The sequence below is a fragment of the Suricata suricatta genome, chromosome 6 (assembly GCF_006229205.1).
Source record: "Suricata suricatta isolate VVHF042 chromosome 6, meerkat_22Aug2017_6uvM2_HiC, whole genome shotgun sequence".
Classification (NCBI taxonomy): domain Eukaryota; kingdom Metazoa; phylum Chordata; class Mammalia; order Carnivora; family Herpestidae; genus Suricata; species Suricata suricatta.
The window spans coordinates 106,811,906-106,835,955 of NC_043705.1; the positions used below are offsets into that span (position 1 = coordinate 106,811,906).

The window sequence follows — 24,050 nt, forward strand, 5'->3', positions numbered from 1 at the left end:
CATGGGACTGTGGTTCCCTAAGTGCTGACCCAGGGAGAGAGAGAGGCAGCCCTCACTTCCAGGCTGTCACACATCTATACCCACGGCTGATCCAGACACACAGCAGATTCAAGCAGCACCCGGAGACACGCCTCACATTCACACAGAGCCACTGAGTCATCCCACCCTACCTCCCAGGCCAGAATCAGGGAGGAAGGAGAGAGCCCTGACCACCAGCCAGGGAGTGCGGAAGAAAGAAAGAAGCAAGACAGATTTGAGGCTGAGTGTATTGAGAACAGGAGGGAAAACAAAGTTGGGGGAAGAGCGCGGCCAGGCTGGCCGCAGGAGCTGCAGGATGGAGGCTGGGCTCTTCCACTGCTAGCCCTGGGGGGGTGGGGAGGTGGAAGGGAGTGGGGGTCCAGGGTAGGGGCTTCGCTTTGTCCTGGGAGAGGCCTGATCCGTAGAAGCTGAGCTCACTTATGACACCCCCATGCCTGCCCCCAAGTTCTGGGCAGAATGAACTCACTAGGAAGGCACCCCCTGTTGCCATGGAGACAAGCCCAGAGCTCACGAAAACTGCAGGCTCAGCCCAGCACTGGCACCGCCTCCACCACCCCTCGCCCCGCTGGGGAGCCCAGAAATAGGGCTGGGGAAAGAGAAAGTGGGTGGTGCTCAGCCCCCAGCCTTGGGAAGCTTCCATATGAATTCTGCCTCTTGCGTCTGCATTCTCTCATCCCCAACAGAGCCTGGTTTGGGGGCTGCATCACATCAAAGATGTCGGAGGTGGTGAGGATCTCACACTACCTGACTCAGCACCCTCAAGGGATGGGGAAACTGAGACCCAAAGATACCCATGGAATTAATCTGGTGGAATCCAGATTGCTTAAGTGCCAGCCCTTTCGTCAAAACCTTAAGGTCTCCTCCACTGTCCCACTGAGCTGCTAGGCTCCTGCCCAATCCCTCACCGTGTTGCTACCGTCTCTAGGCCACCCTGAGCCTGTGTCATCCCAGCCTAGGCTTCTGGTCCCCTGGCTTCCTGAAGCAGTTCATTGCAGCCACACCCTCCCAGGACGCCCTTACAGACCTCTCATCTCCAGCAGCTCTATGACAACAGCCCATTCTCTCCCCCTCTCTTCCCAGGGGACTGTCTTATCACTTACAAGGCCTTTCTCCCAAAGCACCAGCCTATCCCCTCAATCCTTGAAGACTGTCACAGCTGGAAGGGGGCCCTGGCTATATAAATTAGAAAACTGAGTCCCAGAAAGGGAAAGTGACTTGGCTAGCCTCATACAACGAAAGGGAGCCTGCTGAGATGGGACCAGACCCTCCTCTCTAGCCTCTCCTCTGGGGCCCCTTCCTCTGCACAGCCATAGCTGCTTTCAGTTGGGCAGCTCCTGGCTGCCGTTGAAGCCAAACTAGCCAATAGATACATTGCCGGCAGGGGTGGGGGGGGCCTTCTCTCACTGCACACTCACATCTGCACATTCTTATACGGGGTTCCCCTTCTCTCAGGGACTCCCTGGACTTCACACGCCAGGTGGGGTATGGGGTGAACTGCTCTAGCTAGCCCCCTCCAAGCGGAGCCAGGTGTTTGGGGGGGGTGGGGGGCTTGGGAGCAGGTGAGCAGAGGGGCAGGAAGGAAAGCGCCAGATAGCAGCGGCAGGCTAAGTCCTCCTCCAGCCGAAGAACCCACGGGAGGAGACAACGTGGCAGCCCGAGGCGAAGCTCTCTCAAGCAGCGGAGAGGAGACGGTGTCCGGAAGGCAGAGGTGGAAGAGACAGACCTGTGCAGGTAGGAAGCCAGCGACAGGCAGAAAGACGCCAGGAGCCGGGGTAGCTGAGGAGGCAGACCCTTGGCTGGCTAGTTGCACAGAGGCACTGGCAGGCTCTGTTTGCTCCAGAAGCCCATGTTAGGGTCCCCTTGTAGGCCATTCCCCAGCAAGACGCTGTCATCCCTACAGTGCACCAAGGCCAGAGGAAGCCCCCCGGCCTCATGTCGGCCTGCCAAGGGAGTTCTCTCTCTGGACCCTCCCCGCTATATGGTATCGGACTGCAGATCCTTCAGACATGGAGTCTAATGACTCTTGTGGCAGAGAAGGAGCAGCTGCAGCCCATAGAGGGGAGGTGACTTGCCCAAAGTCACAAAGCTAGCTGGTGGCAGCATCAGCCTTTGAGCCCCGAGTCCCCCTACTCCTGACCCTCAGCTCTGTGCCACTTCCAGCCACATCTGCTCTCCATCCAGCCCTCGGAGAGGGGACCCTGGCAGGCAGTGGGATCCGTGCAGGGCCCGTTACTTGAAGCAGAAGGAAGGCTTCCACACCTGAGCCTCGATCCCAGCATTCCGAGTAGAGAAGGAGGGCCTGGGGGCCTGCTTGGCTCGGGGAGACCACGCCCTGGAGGGTGACACGGGGGAGATATCACTGCTGTAGGTAGGGCTCACAGCCGTGGGCTGGAGGCCGTCCTGGCCTGGGGAGGTGTAGAAGCCCGGAGAGGAGCGGGAGTGTCGAGGCAGGGCCGGGGATGTCGGGAGAGCCTTGGGCAGGCTGGGCACCAGGTCCAGGGAGCTTGGCTTGGCGGGCGAGGCAGCTCTCGGAGAGGCGGCTCTCGGAGAGGCCTTCACAGGCTCCTTGATGGGCGAGAGGGCGAAGAGTGACGGGCGCAGCTGGTAGGCCGGCTGCTTGGTGGGCTCGGGGCGCAGGACCCCATTCTCGGGCAGGTAGCCGTGGTAGAGGGAGGCGGGTGGGGTCCGAGCTGGGCTCCGGGATGCCACTCGGAAGCCACCTGGAGCATTGGTGGGATACTTCCAGGATGAAGGCAGGGACATGGTGGGTGAAGGGCAGCGGGCCAGCTCGGTGTGGCCTGAGGACTCGATGACATACTTCTCCATCCGGGACTGGCGGCGGGCATAGAGCTCAGCCCCCTTCCCAGAGGCCTCGGACAGGTTCTGGTTGGGTTTGGGCTTCGGCTTGGCCTGGATGCGCGGCGACTTGAGGCATGAGGCCCACTCTGGGAGGACCTCCTCAGCCGCCCCCGGGCTGACCCTGTCCCGGGGTGCTGGCTCCTGCTGGAAGTTGGAGGCCTCGGCCCCCAGGGCAAAGGGCTCCTCCTCCACACCCACCTCGCCCTGGTCCCTCTGCCTCCGCTTCTCATCCGCCGTCTGTACCAGATCCAGCAGGTCTGGATTCGGGGTCACCTTGGGCTTCTCTACAAAGGTGAACATGGATTTCCGGCTGCCCCTGCGGGCCATCGACTCCTCCAAGATGCCCGTCTTGCTGGCAGGAGCTGCCTGGCCCTTCAGATGAGAGGGCTTGGGGTCGGAGCTGGGGTACAGGGCAGAGTAGGATGGGGGAGACCTCACCCGGGAAGCCGGGGGGGCCGTGGACAAGGTTTCAGCATAGGTGGGGGGTGGGGTGAAGTTCCCCAAGGGGCGCCTCTCCAAAGCAGGGCTTCGCTGTGCCATGGGCCTCCTCTCCACCATGGGGCTGTGGGACATCATGTGTCTCTGTGGCCGAGGGCTCCTGTCTGCCATGCTTGGGGGCTGGGAAGCCGGGGCCTTCTCCCCAAGATGTCGTCTCTCTACCATAGGGCTCCGTTCCATCTGGCTGGTGCTCCCTGGGGTCTGGATCCCAAAGGGCCTGGCGGTCCTGTTCACCACTGATGGGGGCTTGGCCAGTGTGAAGTGGACCTCACTGTAGAGCTTGGTGGCCGGGGGCGGGGCTGCCCATGCAGATGTCTCAGGCTCTGCTGACACTGCTGGGACACTGGGCTGCACATCGAGGAGCAGGGAGCTGGACATGAAATCTGGAGCTGGGGTCCCAGAGCTGGAGATGGGGGTGGTTTCTCTGGAGAAGGCGGTGGAGGTGGAAGGTGGGGCTGACACCTTATCAATGAGGAGTGTGCTGCATTTCACCTCTGCGGCCGGTGCTGGGGGCTGCCCGCCGGCACACGGGGGGCTGGGTTTGGCCTCTGATGCCATGCCATCGGGAGGGAGCTGTGTTTCGGAGGGCTGCTGGCTGTTTGAAAGCGGCAGGCTCTGCGGGGTGACAGCTGCCGGTGGGTTCTGGTTGACATCTGCGTTTGGCAGGCTATGGCTGCTGTTAGAGGCTGGTGTGTTGGGGGTGGCACTGAGTGAGGAAAGGTTTTGGTTGACGTCCACAGCTGGGCTGTGGACCTCCGCCGTAGGTGGGCTTGGTGGGGTCTGCTGGGCGTCTCGGTTCTGGGAGAGGTGCAGCCCATTGGCCGTTAGCAGGGCCGCGTTCTCCTTCAAATAAACCACCAGGGGTACCTCCTCCTCCTCACTGGCCACCTTCTCCAGGTGCCGCAGCAAGCTGGCTTTCTCTGAGCACCCCTCCATGCTGTGGGCAGGGACCCCTATGTCAGGGCTCTGGCTGTCGGTGTTCCTTGGAGGACCTGGCTCAGGGAGTGAGGTGGGACTCAGGCCAAGCCCCAAGGCATAGCCTGGGCTGCTAGCAGGGGGCGCTCTGAGGGACTCCTGGCTGGGCCTCCGTTCCCTCTGGCCCAGGTTCTCCAAGGTGAACTGGTTCACCCTCTGTCGGCGCCTGTTGAAGAGCCTGACGCCTGGGGAGTTGGAGCTGGGCGGGGTGGTCAGCTGCGCCGCGATCTGCTGGCTGCGGGCCTTGGCCTCTTTCAGATCCTTCTCAGTGGGGCTCGTGCTGTGGCCCAGTGCTGTAGAGAGGGACAGAGATCCAGTTAGCACATGGAGAGAGAGACAGACAGATGGCCACCATGCTCCTCCAACAGATGATCGTTTCCTCTGGAGTTTGATATTTACTCGCGGTTTCCTGGAATCCCCTCTCCTCATAAAGATCCCCGACCCGACAATCATGGCCCACCTCAAATGCCACGCCCCATGTAAAAACCGCTCCTGGTGACCCTTTACGATGAACCGGCCCCTCATTTGGCTTCCCCTGAAGGTTGTTGGTATTGTACTTTCTTAAGTTCAGCAAGAACACCTCACCCTGGCAGTAAAGGCTCCACCACATCCCTGACTCATTCTCTACCACCCTTCTCCACTCACTAGGCTCTGCCCTGCTGGCGTTCGTTCAGTCCCTTGGAAATGCCAAGATTGTTCCTGCCCCAGGACCTTTGCACTTGCTCTTTTCTCTGCTTGGAATGATCTTTTCCCAGATGGTATTCCATGCTGGTTCCTTGCTTGCTCTCCTGAATGGTCCCTCTCTGGAGGGGTCTTCATCTCTAATCAGCTCCCCCCTCTCCTAGACCATCTCTTTGTCTTATTGTCTTCATGGCATTCACCATCATTTGGAATTATCTTCTTTATAACATTTCCTTGTGTATCATCAGTCTCCCCACCTAGAACATAAGCTCTAAGGGGGCAGTGACCTTGCTTGACCTGGTCATCATTCAATCCCTCGCCCCTAGAATAGTGCCTGGCATAAAGCGAGCACTCGGTAGACTTTATTGAGTGCATAAATGAACCCCCAGGACATTTTCTATGTGACTGTCTTAGGGGTCTTTACACTTTCACAGTAGAGTCATTTGCTAACACTAACACTTCCTCGTTTTAGAATAAGTAATACGTTCAAATGGTCTAAAAATTTAGAAAAACAAAAAAGTGTTCAGTAAAAAATGTTCCTCCGCCCCTGGGCATCCACACCACAAATCAGGTAACTGCTGTTGCTCGTTTCTTCTCACAGTTTCTTCCCATTTTTATTTACATAATCATTTTTAAATTCTCGTATGTTAATATCATAAATGGAATACATGGGCTAATTTCAGCAGCCACTGCACTGCAACCTTGCATTAGTTGGTTTTGCCCTCACAAGAACACGAGGAGACAAACGTTACTTGCCCCTGTTTTACAGAAGTGGAAGATGAGGTCCAGAGGCTGTGTATGCAACTCACCCACGGTCACACGGAGAGGAGTGGCTAGACGAGAGTGAGAACCAGTTCCCTCTGGGCTCAAAACCCATGCTCAGGATGCCTGCTTGTCCCAACTGGTCCCTTTGGTACCTTGTAGGAAGCCACTATCAGAGACAGAGTCAGTGGAGGGTCAGGTTCCATCTAGGGCTGGAGTCCGGGGCCTGAGGTCGGCGATCAGGCTGAGGTCAGACCCCTGTTAATCTGTAAGTTCGTTGTAGGCAAGCATTTCTCTTTATAGCCCCAGAGCCCAGGTGGCACACCGTTGGTGCTCAACTTATGCTTATTGAACAATGAATGAACAAATGGACCAGTGGACAGATGGATGCAATAGCCTGGAGCCACGGTGACCAGCTCGGTCAGTGGCTGGGAAAATTCCTCTCTGGTCATCCTCCCCCATCCCTCCCTACTGTGGAAAGCTAATTACTTCTTGAGGAATCTGACCCTGCCCTCCCTCCTACCATGCCCTCATTAGCACTGGCCATGACATGCTGACTTGGTCTCTAGGGACAATCTTTCTAGGCATCCTGCCAGTGAGGCTCAGAATTCATGGACTCCCAGAGCTGGAAGGGCCATTCCAGAGGAGTTATTTGACCACCATTCCCATTGTAGAGGTGAGGAAACTGAGGTCCAGGGAGTAAAGGCATGGAGTAGAGCTCACACTAGGGTCAGCAAAGGGGTCCACATGGAGCAGAATAGCCACAGAGGTTCTCTGGCTCCAACCTCCTTCCTACCTCCCATCAGGATCTAGCTCCCTCCCCCCCCCGCCCCCCCCCCCCACCGTGTCCACCAGTCCAGGCAGCCCCACGTGCCCCTAACACCTGCCCCCTTCTGGTAGGGCTCCTCTCCTACCTGGACCACGCCATACATAAAAGATGAGGGAGCTGCAGGTGTGGCCAAGCTGCTGCCCTGGGCGCAAGGCTCATAGGTAGGGGTGAGTCAGCTGCACAGCTGAGACCCTGAGAGGCCGCTTGGCTCAAGCAATGTCCATCTCCTCTGTTCTGCTTAGAGACCAGGACTCCTGGTCCAAGTCCTGGCCCTGCCATTTGTTACTTGTGAGACCTTGGCAAGTTACCACACCTCTCGGAGCCCGCTTCCTGGACTGAGAAGAAGTGATAAAGCACTGACGTTCAGGCCGGGAGGCTACGGTGAGGTCACGAATGCCAGCACTGCTCACTGTCACCAAGCCCAGCGGACAGGGCAAGAGGGCTCAGCTCCCTGGGAGAAGCTGCTCATTGGTGACCCTTCTCTACTCCCTGGAAGGGGTCAGAGATTTTTCTAGCCAAGGAGATTCACTCCACAGACCAGGATCCTGAGAGGGAGCCTGACTCTCTTCAGGTCACTCAGCAGGGGATTCCAGAGTTATGGGGAGGGAGGGATGATTGTCCCAAATTGCAGAACCTCAGAATCTCAGCAATGGCCGTCACTAGGTCCAACTGCCCACATAATTCCTGTGTCCCCCAAACCACGCCCTTGAGTTCCAAGTTTCTGTGTACACACTCCTCCGACAAGGAGTCACTACCCTGGAGAGGGGCCTTCCACTAACTAATGCTCCTTACATTAACTCCCAGCCCCTGGACACGGTTCTGTCCCCTACTGCTGCAGACAAAACGCTTTTTCCTTCCAACCTGACAGCCCTGCAGAGATTCACAGACACAAATCACATCCCTCTGGGGGGTGATCAGGGTATACATCCAGAGCCCCAACAACGTGTCTTATGACACAATTGCTAATGTTGATTATACGTATTATTTAATTTCCATAACAACGCTGCGAAGCATCAACCACGATTACCCACTTTTTACTGATGAGAAAACCAAGGCTAGAGATGTAAAGTGAGTTGCCCAAGGTCACATGGCCAAAAAGTAGTGGCTCTGCGAGCTTTCTGGCCCACAGGTTCCCACAGAGGCTCCCGGAAAGTGCTTCCGCGTCTGAATAATCCAGACCTCCCAATGTCCCTGTGTTTCTCTTTACTTCTCTGCTTCCATCTTATTCCCAGATTGGCTGTAAAGGCCCCAGGTTTAGAAAATGCTCAAATGTCAGACCATGAAGGGCCCTCGGGGATAAGCTGGCCTTGGGGGGCTTCGAGAGGGAAAGGGGAGAAGGAAGAGTAGGCTGGGGCCAGGACCCGGTCCACTGACCCCCGGCTGGGCTCAGGACTTCCCCCTCGCTGCTGTCTGGGGCAAGAGGAGGGCAGCAGAGAAGGCCAAGGGGTGAGAGAGCCCAGCCTCCAAGGAAGGTCTGATGCCCCCGCCCCCAGCCCGTGGTGACTCCACAGAAAAGGAATCTGGCAGGAGGCTTGGGCAAGACCCTGCCAGCAATCCAGGCGATTTCTGCCACCCTGCACAAACAAAGCCACGGGAAGGGGGCTGGGCCAGCCACAGGCACCCCAGAGCCTCCCACTTGCAGGGCACCAGGGAAGGCAGGTCCGTGGAACATTCCCCAGATGCAGGATTGTTGCCCCCGGCCATGCCCCCGCCAGGCAGGTCCAAGACAGTGCTGGCTAAGGGCCATAGGGCACAGATTACCTTGCCAAGCCCCCCATCTGCCTGGCTGCAACCTGTGCCAGCCATACACCCTCTCTTCTCGGGTTGGGGTGCTGGCTCTTGAGAGACCTACTCTGGACATTGGATCAGAAGCTCTGAAGACAGGCCTTCAGGAGTAGAAGGGGGGAGGGCAGACCCAAGGAACAGCTGTCCAGGGTCAGGAGACCTGGGTCCAACAGGGGTAAGTCCCTAAGTGTTGGGGCACCAGAAGCCCCAGGTGCAGCTGTTAGAATGAGGGCTACAGTGGCTGCTGTGATCATGCAGCCCTCACTATAGCCCCGGGGCTTGCGCTGCACCCTTACATGCATTATCCTATTTGATTCTCCCTGCAAACTCCGAGGGGTAAGCGCTAACATTCTCCCCAGTTTGCAGATGAAACTGGAGCTCAGAGACCTGCTGAAGGCCATATAACTTGGAAGTAGCAGAGCTGGGATCTTTCTAACCAAAACTCAAAGTCTGGTTGCAGAGTCTCATTTCTTAATCGTTCTGCCTTTCAGACCCAGACTTTGGTGCTCTTGGAGAGTGGTCTGCAGAACTGCCTGTTTCTTCACCTCATGATCAACATCCCCAGAAGTCCTCTCCACTCTCCGTGGCCTAGAACAAACCAGGCCTTCTCTCCCTTCTGCCTCTCAGAGAGAAGAGCCAAGACAACACATTCTTACTAAGGTAGAAATGACTGCTAGGAGATGAAAAGCCAGTGGAGTGAACACAGCATGGTATTGGGAGTCAGGAGACCCAAGTGCCAGTTGTGCTCAGGCAGGGATAAACCCTTTCTCCCACCGCTGTCACCTCTGTAGGCAGTTGCCTGGTCTGCTGACCATCAGGCCTGTCTGGACAGAGAATCTGAAGGAAGGAGGTGGGCCAAGGGAAGGGAGGCCAGAGCAGAAGGTCAGGACAGCGAGAGAATTCAAGGAAATGCTTCTTCACACGGCTGCCGTCAATGGGAATATCCAGGCCCCAAGCAGGGTGGAGTGGGACAGGGAGCCAGAGGTGGGAATAGAGACTGGCTAGAGGCAGCCCATTGTGGCCGCCTGGGAGTCTTGGCACTGGGACAGGTAAACAGGCTGGGTAAACGGCCCCCCTGCCGGGGTCAGGAAGGAACCGACGGCTGGCTGCACAACCTCTGGCTCAGCTGGGGGCAGGAAGATGAACTGGGCCTGAGTAATGGCCTCACTGCCTTGCCAGCCCCTGCCCCATATCCTCCCGGCTGAAAGGAGGAAATGACGCAGCCGCTCTTCCCTCAGGAGCTCTCCATCCACGCCAAAGTCCCAGAGAGTGCAACCTGACTGAACTGCGGCAGACTGCCAGCCCTCCTCTCAGGAGGAGAATAATTCATACTAAGGTGAGGAGGACTGCCAGGACATGAGAGATGCATATGAATAGGGATGGGAGTCCCAGACCTAAGCTCCTGCCTTGCCACTGACAGACTGGGAGAAGTCATCTCATGCCTCTTTTCTTGATGCCCGGAGGGGAACTGAGATCAGAGACGGATGCCATATGCCCTAAGTCACACACCCCAGACCACAAGGACACCTCCGAGGGCTCATCTTACTCACTCCAGCTGGGTCCTCTCGGCAGCCCAGCCCTGGATGCCGAGCCGGCCTCGGTTCTCAAAGCCTCCGGGAAAGGCAGCCAATTGCCTCGCTGACAAAGAGAGGAAAATCCCACATCGAAGGCAACGGAGAAGCTGGATGTGACTTCTCTCCTCCACAGATGACTCAGCCCAGCTCTTTATCAGGAAAACCGATTTTGCAACAGCTTTTTAAATGGCCTTTCCACCCCCAGCCTCTCCTCCGCCGATCTACCCGCCCCATGCTGCCAGATTCATCTTCCTCTGCCTGGCTTCACTCACTTCTCTCTCCTGCCTCCCCAGGATGTGGAGGATCAAACAGCCAGTCCTCATCCTGGCATTCAGGGCCCCCGACTCTGGATCTTGCCTGAGAGCTTGCTAACCTGCTCTCTGTGCCCTCAGCAACGGCCAGAGAAAATCCAATGGCCCTGGGTTCCCATGCCCACCCTGTGAGTTCCTGCCCCAACCCCTCTGCAGGCCCCCTTCTGTCTCACATCCTTCCTACGTGCCCCAGCCTCCCACCTCCCTCGATTGCCACTGCTCCCCCCAAAAGCCTCCCCTCATCCCCCAATGTGGCACCGCCTGATAACCTCCTCGCTCTGCATATTATTCATAGGAGTGAGAATTATTCTTCAGCGTGGGCTCACCAAACACTGGGTCCGTGCTTCATTTACAGCAACCCTGAGGTCCACGGCACCCTCATCCCATGTTAGAGAAGAAACGGGCTCAGAGGGGTGAAGTGACTTGTTCGAGGAGGCATAGCTAGGCAGAGGCAAAGTTAGAATCAAACGGCGTATCCCAGGGCCCAGTCCAGGGCCCACCAGGTTGCCTCCTCCCAAGGCCTTGCTTTGCAGCAGTCACGGTCTAGGTTTTGTTCCCCACCCCCCACCTTCCTTCAACACCCCACCCCCCCTCACTGCAAGAGCCTCCAGGGCACAGCAGAGGCCTCAACTGCCTCACTTCTGTGTTACCCCCTTGTCTCCCTGTACTTTCCACGAATGCTTGCAGAATAATGACTGAGTCAACGAGGATGACAATAGCCAGCGTGTGAGGAACACCAGACGCTGCTAAGCTAAGGGCTTAGCAGTATTTTCTCATCGAATCTTCAGAGCAACTCAGAAGGGAGGCTCCCTGACCTCTGTTGAAGAAAATGAGACCCACAATATTAGAGCACTCACCCCAGGTCTCACAGCCAGCAAGGGGCAGGCAGAGCAGACTTGGAGCTGGGAGTCTGATCCCAAGCCTGTGCCCCTCCTTCCAAAGAGCTCTGCCTACAGAGCACTGTTTTCCCCACTCCTGGTTCCAGGCCCAGCCCAGCTGCCACTTCCTCCAGGAAGCCCTCACCAATCCATCCAGCCTCCTAGATCAGTGCTACAGATCTGCTCAAGCTGGCCCTGGGGCCTCAGAGCAGAAGGGTGTCACAGAAAGCTCAGGACCCCAGGCCTGAGGGGAGCAGGCCCAGGCCAACTCCTAATATCTCCCTGCTGGAAACGGGTTGGGATCAGGCAGCACAGGGGGGCTAGGTTGGGGGGAGCTTAAGAAGAGGGCTCTCAAGTCTGCGTGGGCCCTAGCTGGCAGCCTTCCCTTTAGGCGACAAGCACTGCTCATTGCCAGACTTCTGCTGAGGGGTCCTCAGCTGAGGACCAGGAGCCACCACCTCTGTCCTGCCCGCGTATCTACAATCAGAGTTTTAGGGCTTTGGAAATGGCGACCCAGAGAGAGGCAGGCCCAGCCCCAGGTGCACAGCAGACCAGAAGAGACTGGTTCACAGAGAAACCACCTCAGACTCAGGCCCCCACCTCCCAGTCCAGCCCTGGCAAAGTAAGCCAGGCCTGCCCGGCCCAGCCCTCTCCTGTTGCCCCAGCCTCCACCATCCCGGCCCGGGAACCTTGGGAGTACAGAAAGACCTGCCACACCCTGCCCTTCCAGAGAAAATGTTTAATCCAGGAAACAAAGGTAGTGAGCCAGGGGTGGGGGTGGGGTGGTTTCCCCTAAGTGGCCTATGCCAAGGGTGTGGGCAGGGGGTGGGGCATAGGCCATCCCTGGTCTCCAGCACCCAGCACCCAGCCCAGGGCCTGGCACACTGGGTCCTCCCTCGGGATGCAGCCCTTTCTCTTGGCCCTGTAGCTAGCGGGGGCCAGAGAGGCCTCAATCCTGTCTGAAGGCCCCCACGCTCAGCGGAGGCCGGCACTTGGAGGGGTGCAGTAAGTGTTGAGGAAATAAGTGACTGAAGGATGATCCCTCCCACAGTCCAAATCACCTTCCCAGTTCGCCCCACCATTCATCCTGGGAGACAGCGTCTAGATTCATCTAGATCTCAGATTCTAGAAGATCCTGGAAGATCTTCTTGGATCCTGGAAGAAGTGAGGAGAAGGAAGGAGGGCGGGAGCCACACCTCTGCGGGCGAAGAGGGAGATGAAACCACAAATCGCAGCATTACATCTAAGAGGCACAATATTCCATTAAGTGCTGAGAGAATATAGAGCCTAAAAGATTGATTAGGAGGAAGGAATCCAGGAAGGCTTCTCGGAGGCGGTGGCACATGTCCTGCGTCTTTGAAAGATGGAGCTGTGGAGGCATTCAAAGCAACGGGCCTACCCCAGGTCAAGACCAACTGGAAAGGAAGTGGGGCGGTCCCGGGAAGAGTTGCTCGGGAACTGTGCACATCACAGGGCGCATGCCCAGGGAGCGGAGGCACCGTACAACTTGGCCCCCGGGGGCCTCGGGCCTCAGAGTCGGCGGGACCCCTCCGCCTCTGCCTGGGCGTCCAGGGCCATCTGTCTGGGCTGCTTCCCTCTTACAGAGGAGGCCGCTGCAGAGAAAGTGAAGGCCAGCGCCCTGTGGTAAATTCCCCACATTCCTTCCTCACAGAAAAATAAATAGCCCCGGAGAAGGAACGCAGGAGGAATGATAATGACGGCAGGGTTCTGTGGTGGAGACGCAAAGAAGGGAGCCTGGCCTCAAGGAACCCGCCGCCTGTCCCCTGGAGGACGCCTGTCCGCCTCCCAGCCTCCCAGAGGCTACCTGTCCTCCGGAGGCTGCTCCCCCACTCCCCCGCCCCCCGGCGGCCTCCTGTGCCGTGCCAACCCTCTCAGGTCCCAGGCTTGCCCTCACCTGCCAAAGAAGGCTCTGGGAATCCCTGAGTCGGGGCAGGTGACCGTCGGGGGCAAACTTGTCAGGGCAGGGCGCCCTTGGCTTTTATCACTCAGGTTGCTGTTTACTGGGCACTTCTTCCCTTCCAGGTATCCGGTTTAAGTGTCATCATTATGTGATTATGTTGTGTTATTTTCTCTTTGCAAGCTGTGGCCTGGGGGTGCCATTAAACCCATTTGATGGATGAAGAAACTGAGGCTCAGAAAGGTTTTTGCGAATCCCCACGGTTCTTTGGCCCCTGAGTGCTGTGAGGCCTGGGCTCCTGCCTCTCGCTCCCACAGCCGTCCAGCCTGCCTGCCCTTCCCAGAAGGCCTTCCTTTGCCAAGTCCAGCCAGAGGTGCGGCCTGTGCTCCTCCCACACCCTGTGTGGCCAGGCGTCCCATACCACTTGCCGGTCACTTTTAGTAAATCACCCCACCTCTCTGTGTCTCAGCTTCTTCGTCAGGAAAACAAGTATAATGATGATATCAGACTCGCTGCTGAGTACATGGGCTGCAGAAATGATTCCTGCAGTATAAAGCACTGTGCACCCCTGAGGGGCATTTAACCTCAGCCTTGTTGCACAAACCCACCTGCGAATACTCTGATAGGCTCAGGCTCTGTCTGTCTGTCTCTCTTCCTCCCTTCTCCAGCCCTCTCTGGGCCCGGTCTCGCTATTCTGCTCACAGTCACACACAGCCCAGCTTGCCCTCGCTCTCACCCCCCTCTTCCCCCAGCACCCTGTCTGCAAGGGCACCCCGGTGTCAGTCTCTAGCTAAGGGGCTGTAGCAGAGAGAACCGGGTTTGAATCCCAGGCCTGCCTCTTGCTAGATGCAAGTGTCCAGGCCACCCTGGAGCGGCCCCCAGATCCAAGTATCCTAGGAGGGAACGTGCAGCCAAGGCTGCCCCCACCTCTCTGTGCTCCCCCACAGCCCCACAACCAGGAGGGTGCCGTGGCCCTGGGAGTGCTGGAGGCTGCTGCCCCTGCCCTGGCCCACTATGCCATTCACCCACCACCAGGCCTGTCTGGCTGCCCTCCAGCAGGAGCGGTCTGCTGCCAGAGGAGAGGCTGGCTCACCCAGCGCTGCCCTCCCCTTGTCCCTCAAACTACAAAGGCAGTTTAAAGACTAGAGCCCAGGAGGTTTGGTCCCAGTATCTGTCCTGTCACAGTTTGGGTAAGACACTGGACCAGTTCCTGACCCTCTTTGGGCTTTAGATTGTCTGTGTGTTCCAAGAAGGGATTGGACTGGAACAGCAATTCCCAGAGAACGGTGCCCCCAGGCCCCCGGTGGCAGCAGAAGGATCTAAACAGTACCCTGATATCTGAAATCTTAATAGTTATGTCAATAGTTACACAGATTTCACATGTGTGTTGGCCAAGGAGTATAATGAACACATCAACTGTGTGAAAGGCGTAGTGCTGCTTAGGGAGAGGTAAAAGTAGATATTTTGGTCATGAGAGCTAGATAGTTTAAAGGAAGTAAGTACAGGTAGTGCATGGACTCATTCATTCAACAGGTATTTACTGCACACCAACTAAGGGCCAGGCACTGTTCCCGCCAAGAAGAGTAACCGGGATCCCTGTTTGCAGTCTCGTACGGGAGCAAGATAATAAGTACATGAGTAGCTATACAAGTAAGTCGGCTATATAACTGTAACAAGTTGTTATGCAAAGAAATAAAGCAGGGGGGACAGCGCGGGGTGGGGAGTGGTTTGCAAAGGTAAATACTGTAATCAAAGTCATGGAGAAGTAAATCACGCCTGAGTAAAGAAGAGAAGAAGGAGAGGGAGTGAGGCATGTGCATGTCTAGGAAGAGAGAGCAGGCCGAGGGAACAGCTGGTGTTAAGGTCCTGAGGCAGGCGCGCACCTGGCAGGTTTGAGGACGGCACACGTAATGGGGAGGTGGGGCACGCAGCGGCATACGCCTTGTCGCCTTGTCGGGAGGGCCCACGCATCTCTCTCTCACCAGCCCGTCCTGTCTCCACATAACTGGGCCACCAGATAACGCTGCCCGGAGGGCACATGCTACTGTAGAGTGTTAAGTGTGCTGCTGGCATGGCTTCAAATTTACTTCTCCGGCCGGCCTGCAACTCAGGCAAGGTTTCCTCTTTCTAGGGACACGTTAAAATCTACCACCTGATACTCAAATGTGCCAGTGGATTTTGTCACCATGAAGAACGTCCCCTCTTCTCTCCATACTGCAATTAAATGGACAAGCCATGTGAAATGCCTCTGGTGGCACTGTAAATGCTCCCAGCTGCTCCCAGCACCATTGCCTGTCACAGTCCTTGGCCCTGGATTCCTCCCTTGAGGTTGCTTGGGGCAGCGGAAAGGGGCAGCTGAAGAATAGGAATAAAGGGCCAGACTGGGAGCTGGAGGTCTGGCTTTTAGTGTCAGTCTGGTCTCCAACCCAACCCATCATGCGCCCTCCTGCACGTCCGGCCCAGATACCTGCAAGCGCTATAGGATCCCTCAGGAAGTGTATCCCAAGTGCACATTCCTGGGCTCCACCCCAGACCCAGACCACAGATATCCACGTTAACAGTCTCCTTGAGGGGTGCTGAAGCAAAGCACGTTGGGGACCCACTGTTTGTGATTTTATAAACACGTTTAGGTAAGAGAATTGACCTATGGGAAAATGCTTGGAAGACAGTTTGGTATATAGTAAGACCCCGTAATATTAACAAAAAGTACACTAAAGAAAATACATTTATTTACAGACTTATATGCCATCCATTGAATACGCACACTCTTAAAGTTCCACCAGCACCTTCCCAGCCATCAGAGACAGAAGCAGAACAGGAATTGTTACACTATTTTATAGATTAGACAACTGAGGCAGAGAGAGACCAAGGGGCCTGGCCAGGATCTCCCAGAATGCAGATCTTCAGCTCCCAACCACAGACCTCGGCTCAGCCTCATGAGAGATGCCACCCTGGGGCCTTATTCCTCATTCCAGATGGTTCTGACTTCCGGCTCACAATGTACCTCTGCCCTTCCACTCTGGACACACATGACCCATGACTGCTCAGGGGTCACTGAGAATAGGACAGCCTCAAATAGTTAAGTTCCTTCTAGCCGTCATGTTCCTCTCCCTGGGCAGGGCAGGGGGCTTTCCAAAGCCATAACGTTACATGCGGCCATTTGGCCCGATGTGGGCCTTCTGTTCCAGTCAGCCCCAGTCCAACTCCCGGCTGAGCAGATCACTACTTTGAGCGGGTCTTCTAAGTGCTGTGTTTTCTCCTTTGTAAAGAGGTCTCCTAACTCCTGCCCTGCAGGGTGGCTCCTCTGTGCCAAGCACCCAGGTTGAGGCCTGGCACAGAGGGTCCTGTGAAGACAGAACACCATTAGCTCACAGGCTAAAGCGTGAGCTGCTGGAGGGCAGGGATTCTACTGCATTTGTCAGTGCGCCTGCACCTACTGCGTGTGCTACGTGCTCAGTAAACGTGTGCTGAATGACTGTGGAGATGAGATGAGGTCATCTCCAAAGCAACTCAGCCCTCGTCCTGGCTTACCATTCTATTTCATGACCCATCTCCCAGCCTGGGGGTCAGGGCCAGAAGGGATGGGTTGTGGGTCATGGAAAGCGCCCCCCGCCACATCTGCCAAGGCAGATCCCTCCCATCCGGGGAGGGCAGTGTTCCTGGAGCCCTGAATGTAATCCTGTTGACTCAGAGGCACAAATAATGCACTAGCATGTTCTCTCCTCACTACCCTGTCTTGCTAAGAATAGCAGTGGCTACCCTTTCAGGAATTCCACAGGGAAGGGAACAGGACACCAAGATGGGGACAAGCAGGGAAAGACGTCACCAGGCTGTGGATGGTCAAGTACCCTGCTTCCGAGCCCATCTTTCCAAATCCATGACAAAGGGCTCTGGAGGTCAGAGTGGGAAAGGCTCTTAGAGGTACCTGGTCAGGAGCTGTCCAGGGATAAGGAAGAACACCAACCCCCCCCCTTCCTGTTCTCTTCCTCCTCCCTTCTGATGCCCATCCTAATTCGCCCAGGCCTCAGCCACCCCTCCACGCTCCTCCCCTCCCTATTCATGTGAATAAACAGCGTGGGTGGTTCCTCTCTTATGGGTGGTTTCCTATGTAAAACTTCAGAGAGAAAAGAAGACTCTATAACTTTTAATTTAAAAAATTTTTTTTTATGTTTAATGTTCATTTTTGAGAGAGAGAGAGACAGAGTGCAAGCAGGGGAGGGTCAGAAAGAGAGGAAGACACAGAATCTGTCCAGGCTCTGATCCATCAGCATAGAGCCTGACGTGGGGCTAGAACTCATGGACCATGAGATCATGACCTGAGCTGAAAGCAGACACAACTGAGCTGTCCAGGTGCCCCTAATTTTAAAAAACTTTAAGTTCAAAAGTGACTGACCTACAACAGTGCCTCCCAAACTTTAATATACATCTAATGTAATTGCTCAGGGGTGCAGTTAAAATGCAGATTCAGATTTAGGAGGTCTAGACTGAAGCCTGAGAGTGCATTTCTAAGAAACTTCAGAGGGATGCTGATGTTGCATCCACGGGCTGTACCCTGAGCACAGAAAACTAGAGTATTTCCCTCTAATACAGATGGAGAAGTTGAGGCCCAGAGAGCAGCAGGGATGTGTCCAAGAGCATTTAGCAGAGCTGGGCTCAGACCACAGGCCACCTGACTCCTCCTACTTTGGCCCTGAGGGGCTTTGGGATTGGAAGGTGGTGCTTGGTATGGGGCAGGGGACAGGCAGCAGTGACAGGCGGTGGTGGTCAGTCCAGGGACAGGCCTCCATTCAGCCAGACCTCCTTGGGTCCACAGGCTCCCACAGGAATAAAGGGGAATAAGAATTAGCCTGAACAGAGGCACTCGACTGGAGTGAGTAGCTAAGAACGTGCCCTCACCAGCCTGCACCTGAGACCTGATGGACCATCAGAACCCCGTGGAAGGCAGGAGGCATCAGGCTGAGGCATCAGACTGAGGGGATGAGAGCCGGCCTGAGCACTGTGCACTCAGTTGTTGAGTAAAGCGGCTGGTGGAGGCCTTCAGGGCACAGCAGCTCCGGCAGGGGGCACATCCAGGGGAAAGAAGACAGAAGGCAAGACCACCCTCCCCGACCAGCACTGGGAAGCACTCCTCCTTCCCAGGATGGGCCTCAGGCCCCTTGGCAGGCTCCCGGCCCTGCATGACCAGTCCCGCTGCCCCTGCACCCACAGGCCTCAGCAACCTCCTTTCAGTGTCTCCCCACCATATACCCCAGCCATGCTGGCCCTCCTTCAAGTACTAAGACAGGGCAGGGCCCAAGCACTTCCTCACTCCAGGGCCTTGGCCGGGGCTGCTGCACCTGCCTAGAGCCCTGTTGTCCTTACCCTGTCTCTTGTCCCTTTCTGACCACACTTATCCTTCAGGTCTGTTGACAGGTCTCGGGGAGGGCTGCCCACCCTCGGAGGCTGCATTCCTCAGCCTCTCCTCCAAACTCTCATTACATCTGTAATCCCATCCTACCTCCGAAGCATCAGTCTGCCCTGGCTGACCAGACTGAGAATGGTTTGCAGCCCCAAAGGGCAGGGACCTTGGCTGTCATTGCTCTGCTCAGTCCCTGCCTCTGTGTGTAGGCCACGGCTGGGGCTCAATAAACATTTGTTGACTGGATGAAGGAATAAATGGATAAAAACACTGCTTGCATCGCCACTGCAAAGCCTCCCACACAGGTCATGTCACTCTCTGAGGCGGGTGGGTCTCTAGCCCTCTTTTTGGGTCTAAACGGGTGATGGAATCTGGCAAAGGCTTTGGAAGCTATAAACAGCTTTAATCGGTAGCATTACACTGTCTGTGTTTGAGGCCCAGAGAGGGAAAGAGCCCCACTCAAGGCCACACAGCCAGTGTGTGGTGACAACAGACCTCACTGGCACATCTTAAAGCCAACAGCTAAGCTTCAGGCCCACCCAGGTTCAGGGAGAGCGCCATCTGCCTGGGGGCTGGGTAGGGGTGGAGGAGGAAGAGCATTCAGCCTCAGGCCCAGCGCCAGGGTGGGGTGGGCGGAGCCCCCAGCAGGAGCCCTGAGTGGGACCTGGCAGCTGGGCATGGGGGAGCCAACTGGCGCAGGCTAGGTGGTGGCATGCTTGTTCCCCATGCGCGTGACAGTCTATTTTTTAATCGGCACCCTCCCCATCCCTCAACTCCATGTGCCCTCCCAAGGGGCACCATATCAGGAATCGTGTCCTGGCGGAGACCAGGGCCACCTCGGGGATCAGTGGGAGGGTCCCCAAGTCCCACCTCCTCTTGGAGCCCACAAGGAGTAAGCATCCCAGAAGGCAGGACAGGAGAGCTGGGTAAGAAGAGTGCCTCCTGCCTGTGTGACCTCTGGCTGCTCCTTGGACTGTCTGCCCTCAGTTTCCCCCATTCATCCAGCGATGGGAGGCATGCCAGACTCCACAGGAGTTCATTACGACGCAAGCTCTTGGGTTCACTCGAGCTCCGTGACACTAATGACGGCCACTCGTCAGGTTCTGGCTGAGCCTCCATAGCACTCCCAGGGTACACTTGATCCTCCCTGACCTACTCCCAGGAGAGGAGGGCGGGTGGGGAGAAAAGAGGCTCAGCTGGCGCAAGGGCCAACCTCAGAACCCCAGGCCCCAAGCCCTCAGGACCTGACAGGGATGAGGAAGATCAAAGAGGAATGCTGTGTGTTCTTAAGCAGGGGGCCAGGCCTCTCTGAGCCTCTGGCACTCCAGCTACAACAGGAAAGGCTGTGTTGTGCAGAAGTCAAGTTCACAGGCTTTGGAGCCAAACTGCCTGGGCTTGAATCTGGCCGCTTACCAGCGGTGTGACCTTGGGAAGCCCACAAATCCTCTCTGTGCCTAGGTTTCCCATCTGTAAAAGTTGATAGTAATAATCTTGACTTCATGGCATATTGACACGTAAGGAACGTAGAATGCCTTTGGCACATAGTAAGTCACCAGTTTTCAAGAACTTTGGTTTTTATCTGTCAAACATTCTTAGTCTCTGAGAGGTTTTATTCCAGATTAGGCATGCGCATCTTAAGTCAGCTCACTCTCCTGTCAGTGAGGCCCATCCAGCCTTCCCCTTTCTAGCCAACCCCCTCCTCCGCCCCATGTTTTTGGTGTCTGATGAGATCTTTCACCCCCACGATCCCCTCACATCCTTCCTACCCCGTTTCATAGCCACTCAGAACCCAAGCCTGAGCCCCAGAGGAAGCAAGTGATTTGTGCAAGCCCACCAGCCAGTCGGCTCAGACCAGAGGCTCTAGTATTCGTTCCTGAAGTGCGCTCCGGCCCTTTCCCAGGCCCTTTTCCTCCCGCCATCAAAACCTGCCCCTGGCCAAACATCAAAAAGTAATGTATACCAAGATGTAAGTCCATCTTCGCAAAGGCTTGCTATTTTAACAGAGATCAAAACATGACAATATGACTTAATAAGTAATACTTAGCTTTGTTAGTATGTATCATCATTTAATTTCAAAACAACAGTAGAGATAGAGTTTATTATCTTTTCTATTTATAGATGTGGAAACAAAAAGCCCAGAGAGGTTATATAATAGGTTTCAGATCTCCCTGGTAGGCCAGGAGGAGAACCCTGGGGTCTGGCCACAGAATCTGTGGACCAGTCATGCAAGAAGCAGCTCACACGGGAGTAGACTGAACTCTGTTTCCCCTGCAGCAGCCTTAGGAAGCTGGACAGGGGAGGGGAGTCACAAGCCTATGTCCCTCTGCCTCCCCGAGTGGAAAAGACAGAGCTAGGATGGAGGAGTTTCAGGCAGTGGCCAGTGGGTAAAGATTTCATTCTGGAAAGAGAGGAATTTTGTGAGGCTCTGGAATTACAGGGCCTAGAGGCTGTCCCCACATTGATTCCCCCTCTGGCCACACTGGGTAGCGACTGAGCCCCAGTATCTAGGGACAGTTCACAATGGACTATGAGCTCACACATACACAAGCCTAACTCAGCAGAGCCCAGCCGCTCCTCTGACCAGAGCACAGGCCTGCGGCTCCTTTGGGTCTGCGGCCTGAAGCTGTGAGGGTTGAAGGCATTTTCATATCCTACAGCCAGTGGCCTTCCTACCCCCACCCCAGCTCCTTGTTTAAACCCTTCACCGTCCTTTGAAACACCCTTTCTTCCAACCAAATCCCTCCCCTATCTCTAGACCTAAGTTCTGAAGGCACCTCCTCCAGGAAGCCAGCCATGACCACTCCTTCAAATAATGTTCAGGTCCCTACTCCAGTAGAGAGAGACTTTCCCTAGCCACCAACACAAAGTAGCCCCTCCAGCTGTTCTCCATCTTAGCAGCATGGTTTTTAAAAATACTTTAAAATATGTACCATGTTTATCTATCTGAAAATATCTTGTTTATTTCTTTGCTGTCCTTTCTCTTGTCTATCTCCCCAGTTAAAATGCAAGCTGCTTGAGGGCAGGGACCTGTCTTGTTCACTATTGTAACCCTGGTGCCCAAGAACCCACCCCATCTCGCTGCTATCCAGGGACCCTGAGGTCTCCATAAAGAACAAGGGATTAACCCAAGGTTACACAGCAAGCAAGCCACCAGCAAAGACCAGCTTAACACCCAGGTCCCTGCACTGCAGCCCAGGGCACTTGGCCATCCCCTCCCCCACCCCATTTGACCCTCTGCTGGCCCATCTTGTCACTGCCTCCACATGACAATGGGGGCCAGAGCCTGCAAATCCCAGGCAATGGCGGTGGTGGCGGCCTTCCACTTCCCTGGGGGCACGCAGTTCCCCCAGCTAAGCAGCCCTGCCTGCTTCCCCCCTAGGTCCCTCCCTTCCTGGCATCAACAGCTCTGATGAGCTCATGTCTGGAAGCCTGGGAGCTGCCCTGAAGGAAAAGGTGCTTCCCAGGCCAGGCCCCTAGATCTGCAGGTGTATTCAGCCGCTGGCAGGTGGAGAGAGTGTGCTGACCCATGCCCAGTCCACCTTCCAGAGACATAGAGGAGCCTCAGGGTGATACATGGCAATTGTGGAGATAGGGCACTACCGGGGTGAGAAAGACATATAGAAAAGGTTCCTCCTGTGCTCCTCCCTATCTCTCCAGATGCTCCTCTGCCACTCCCCCACCTCCCTTATCAAGGAGCTGCTCTGTCCCAAGGAAAGCAGGCTCTGCTGCCTTCTACTCACAGAACTACCCTGGGCAGATCCTCTCCCCTCCACGGCCTCAGTCTCTCCAACTCTAGAATGGGGAGATTAGATCAGATGCTGACCAAAGAGGCTAGGGAATCAGCTGAGATGCAGGCACCTGAATGCCACACGATTTTTTTCTTTTTTTTTCACGTTAGGAGAAGGGCATTAGCTAACAAGAAAGGGAAGGAGCTAAAGGCCTTATTTTAACCATCAGAGCTGATTCCAATCACAGCTTAATTTAGGTGCTAGTTGGGGAGGCACAGAGGGGGGCTAGCCACCCTGAAAAAAAAGTGGGGGGCAGGACAGCACAGCAGCAAAAAATGTGCCTTTTGGAAGTTCTCTGAATATCAAAATAGAGTGATTCTAGTCCATTCTCCTTGTACAGGTGGGGAAACTGAGGACCAGAGTGGAGAAAGAACCAAACCAGGATCTTAGATGGAGAGAGGTAGGAGACCCCACTCCAAAAGGCATTTCCAACTCCCTTGAGAAGTCCCAACCCACTGCTTGAGGTAATGTAGTGGTTTGTTTGTGGCTCCATCCCCCAACACAGGATGGGGACAGGCCTGGGGTTGGGGACAGGCTGGGGGGCACCAGCAAGACTTCCAGTCCCTGACCCCAGCATACCCTAGTCCCTCTGATCAGCACCTAGTCTCACCCTACAGCCTACAGCATGACAGGGTGGGGCACCCTCTGACTGCCCCACCACCCAGCAGGGTCACTGCGGTCTCCAATGCAGCTGGAGAGGACAGGGACTGGCCTCCAGATCACACAGCGAGTTGCCACTTGTCTGTCAGGATAGGGTGGAGAGTGGGGTTGTCTGGTGCTTCCCTGCTCACTCTTGTCCCTTGCAGACAGCCGAGACATGGAACACAGGGGGTCCCTGTCCCAATCTAGGGTACGCCCATAGTCTGAGGTGGAGGTAGGAAGAAAGGAAGACCCTTTCTCCCAGAGTCCTCAAAGAGGTCTTATCAGGGGTGCGTCTGAGCCCCTGATCCCACAGGGTAGTGGTCAGCAAGGAGCTCCGCCCTCCACTCACTTCACCTCCATGGTGTCTCACCTTGGCAAACTGGGGCAATGGTCGGGGTGTTGTGAGAATCTGCTGTAGAGCCCTTGGGACAGTTCCTCCTCTGCCCCTGGGCGCTCAGGAAGGGCCTCGATTTCCCCAGGGGGTGCGGCCCGGGGTCCCTGCGAGCCTCGCCCTCTGGGCCAGAGCCCTGTGCCGCCGCCCCGCCCTCGGGGAAGTGCTGTTCTGCTACCCCACGGGCGCCCATGTTGGCCGACCCGGCCCGAGCCCAGCCTGCCTTTCTCAGAGCTGGCTGGGGGCGCCGACCCCTCGGCCTGGCGCCCCTCGGTCTGCTGCCCCGGCCCCCGATGTGCTTGAGGGTTGGGGCTCGAGTGCCCGGGCCCCAGCGTACCCCTGGTGAGTAGCTTCACCGCCTCTGGGCGTCCTCCCGCTCCCCGGCTGCTCGAGAGCTTCGGGATTTCCCCGGCGCCCCCTCCTACCCCGCCCCACGGTACAGATGGGGAAACTGAGGTCCGGAGTTGAGCAGCGACTCAGCCAAGGTCACCCTGTGCGCGCGGACTGGAGACCAAATGTGCCACCGCCACCTGGGTGGCACAGGGAACAGCACAGGTGGGAAGGGGCGAGGCTCGCTCGGCACCGGCACCCCTGCCCCGCCAGCGCCCCTCACTCACCTCCAGCCGCCGGGCCGGTCCCCGAGCTCACGGGCGCCGCCGCCTCCGCGCACCTGGCTGCGTCCGTCAGTGCGCCCCTCCCCGAGACCCCCTCCGCCCCCTCCC

General features: G+C 56.3%; 1 protein-coding gene and 1 long non-coding RNA gene across 3 annotated transcripts in view; one reads left to right on the forward strand and one right to left on the reverse strand.

Annotated features, from left to right (window-relative positions):
- Positions 1-247: 247 nt before the first annotated feature.
- The window catches only part of SYNPO (synaptopodin), a 29,986-nt gene continuing 6,183 nt past the window's right edge, over positions 248-24,050 (reverse strand). The window contains exons 1-2 of one of the 2 annotated variants that reach the window (XM_029943033.1): positions 9,979-10,133; positions 248-4,664 (exon numbers count right to left, since the gene is read on the reverse strand). In XM_029943033.1, coding sequence (XP_029798893.1) covers positions 2,269-4,332 — 2,064 coding nt within the window. In that variant the 5' untranslated portion in view covers positions 4,333-4,664; positions 9,979-10,133 and the 3' untranslated portion in view covers positions 248-2,268. Of the gene's footprint in view, positions 4,665-9,978; positions 10,134-24,050 lie in introns of those variants that run through there. The other variant, XM_029943034.1, reaches the window with a different exon arrangement.
- LOC115294958 overlaps positions 21,807-24,050 on the forward strand; it is a 6,151-nt gene continuing 3,907 nt past the window's right edge. Inside the window, exons 1-2 of the long non-coding RNA XR_003910236.1 lie at positions 21,807-21,960; positions 22,636-22,695. This is a non-coding gene — a long non-coding RNA (uncharacterized LOC115294958). The remainder of the gene's footprint in view (positions 21,961-22,635; positions 22,696-24,050) is intronic.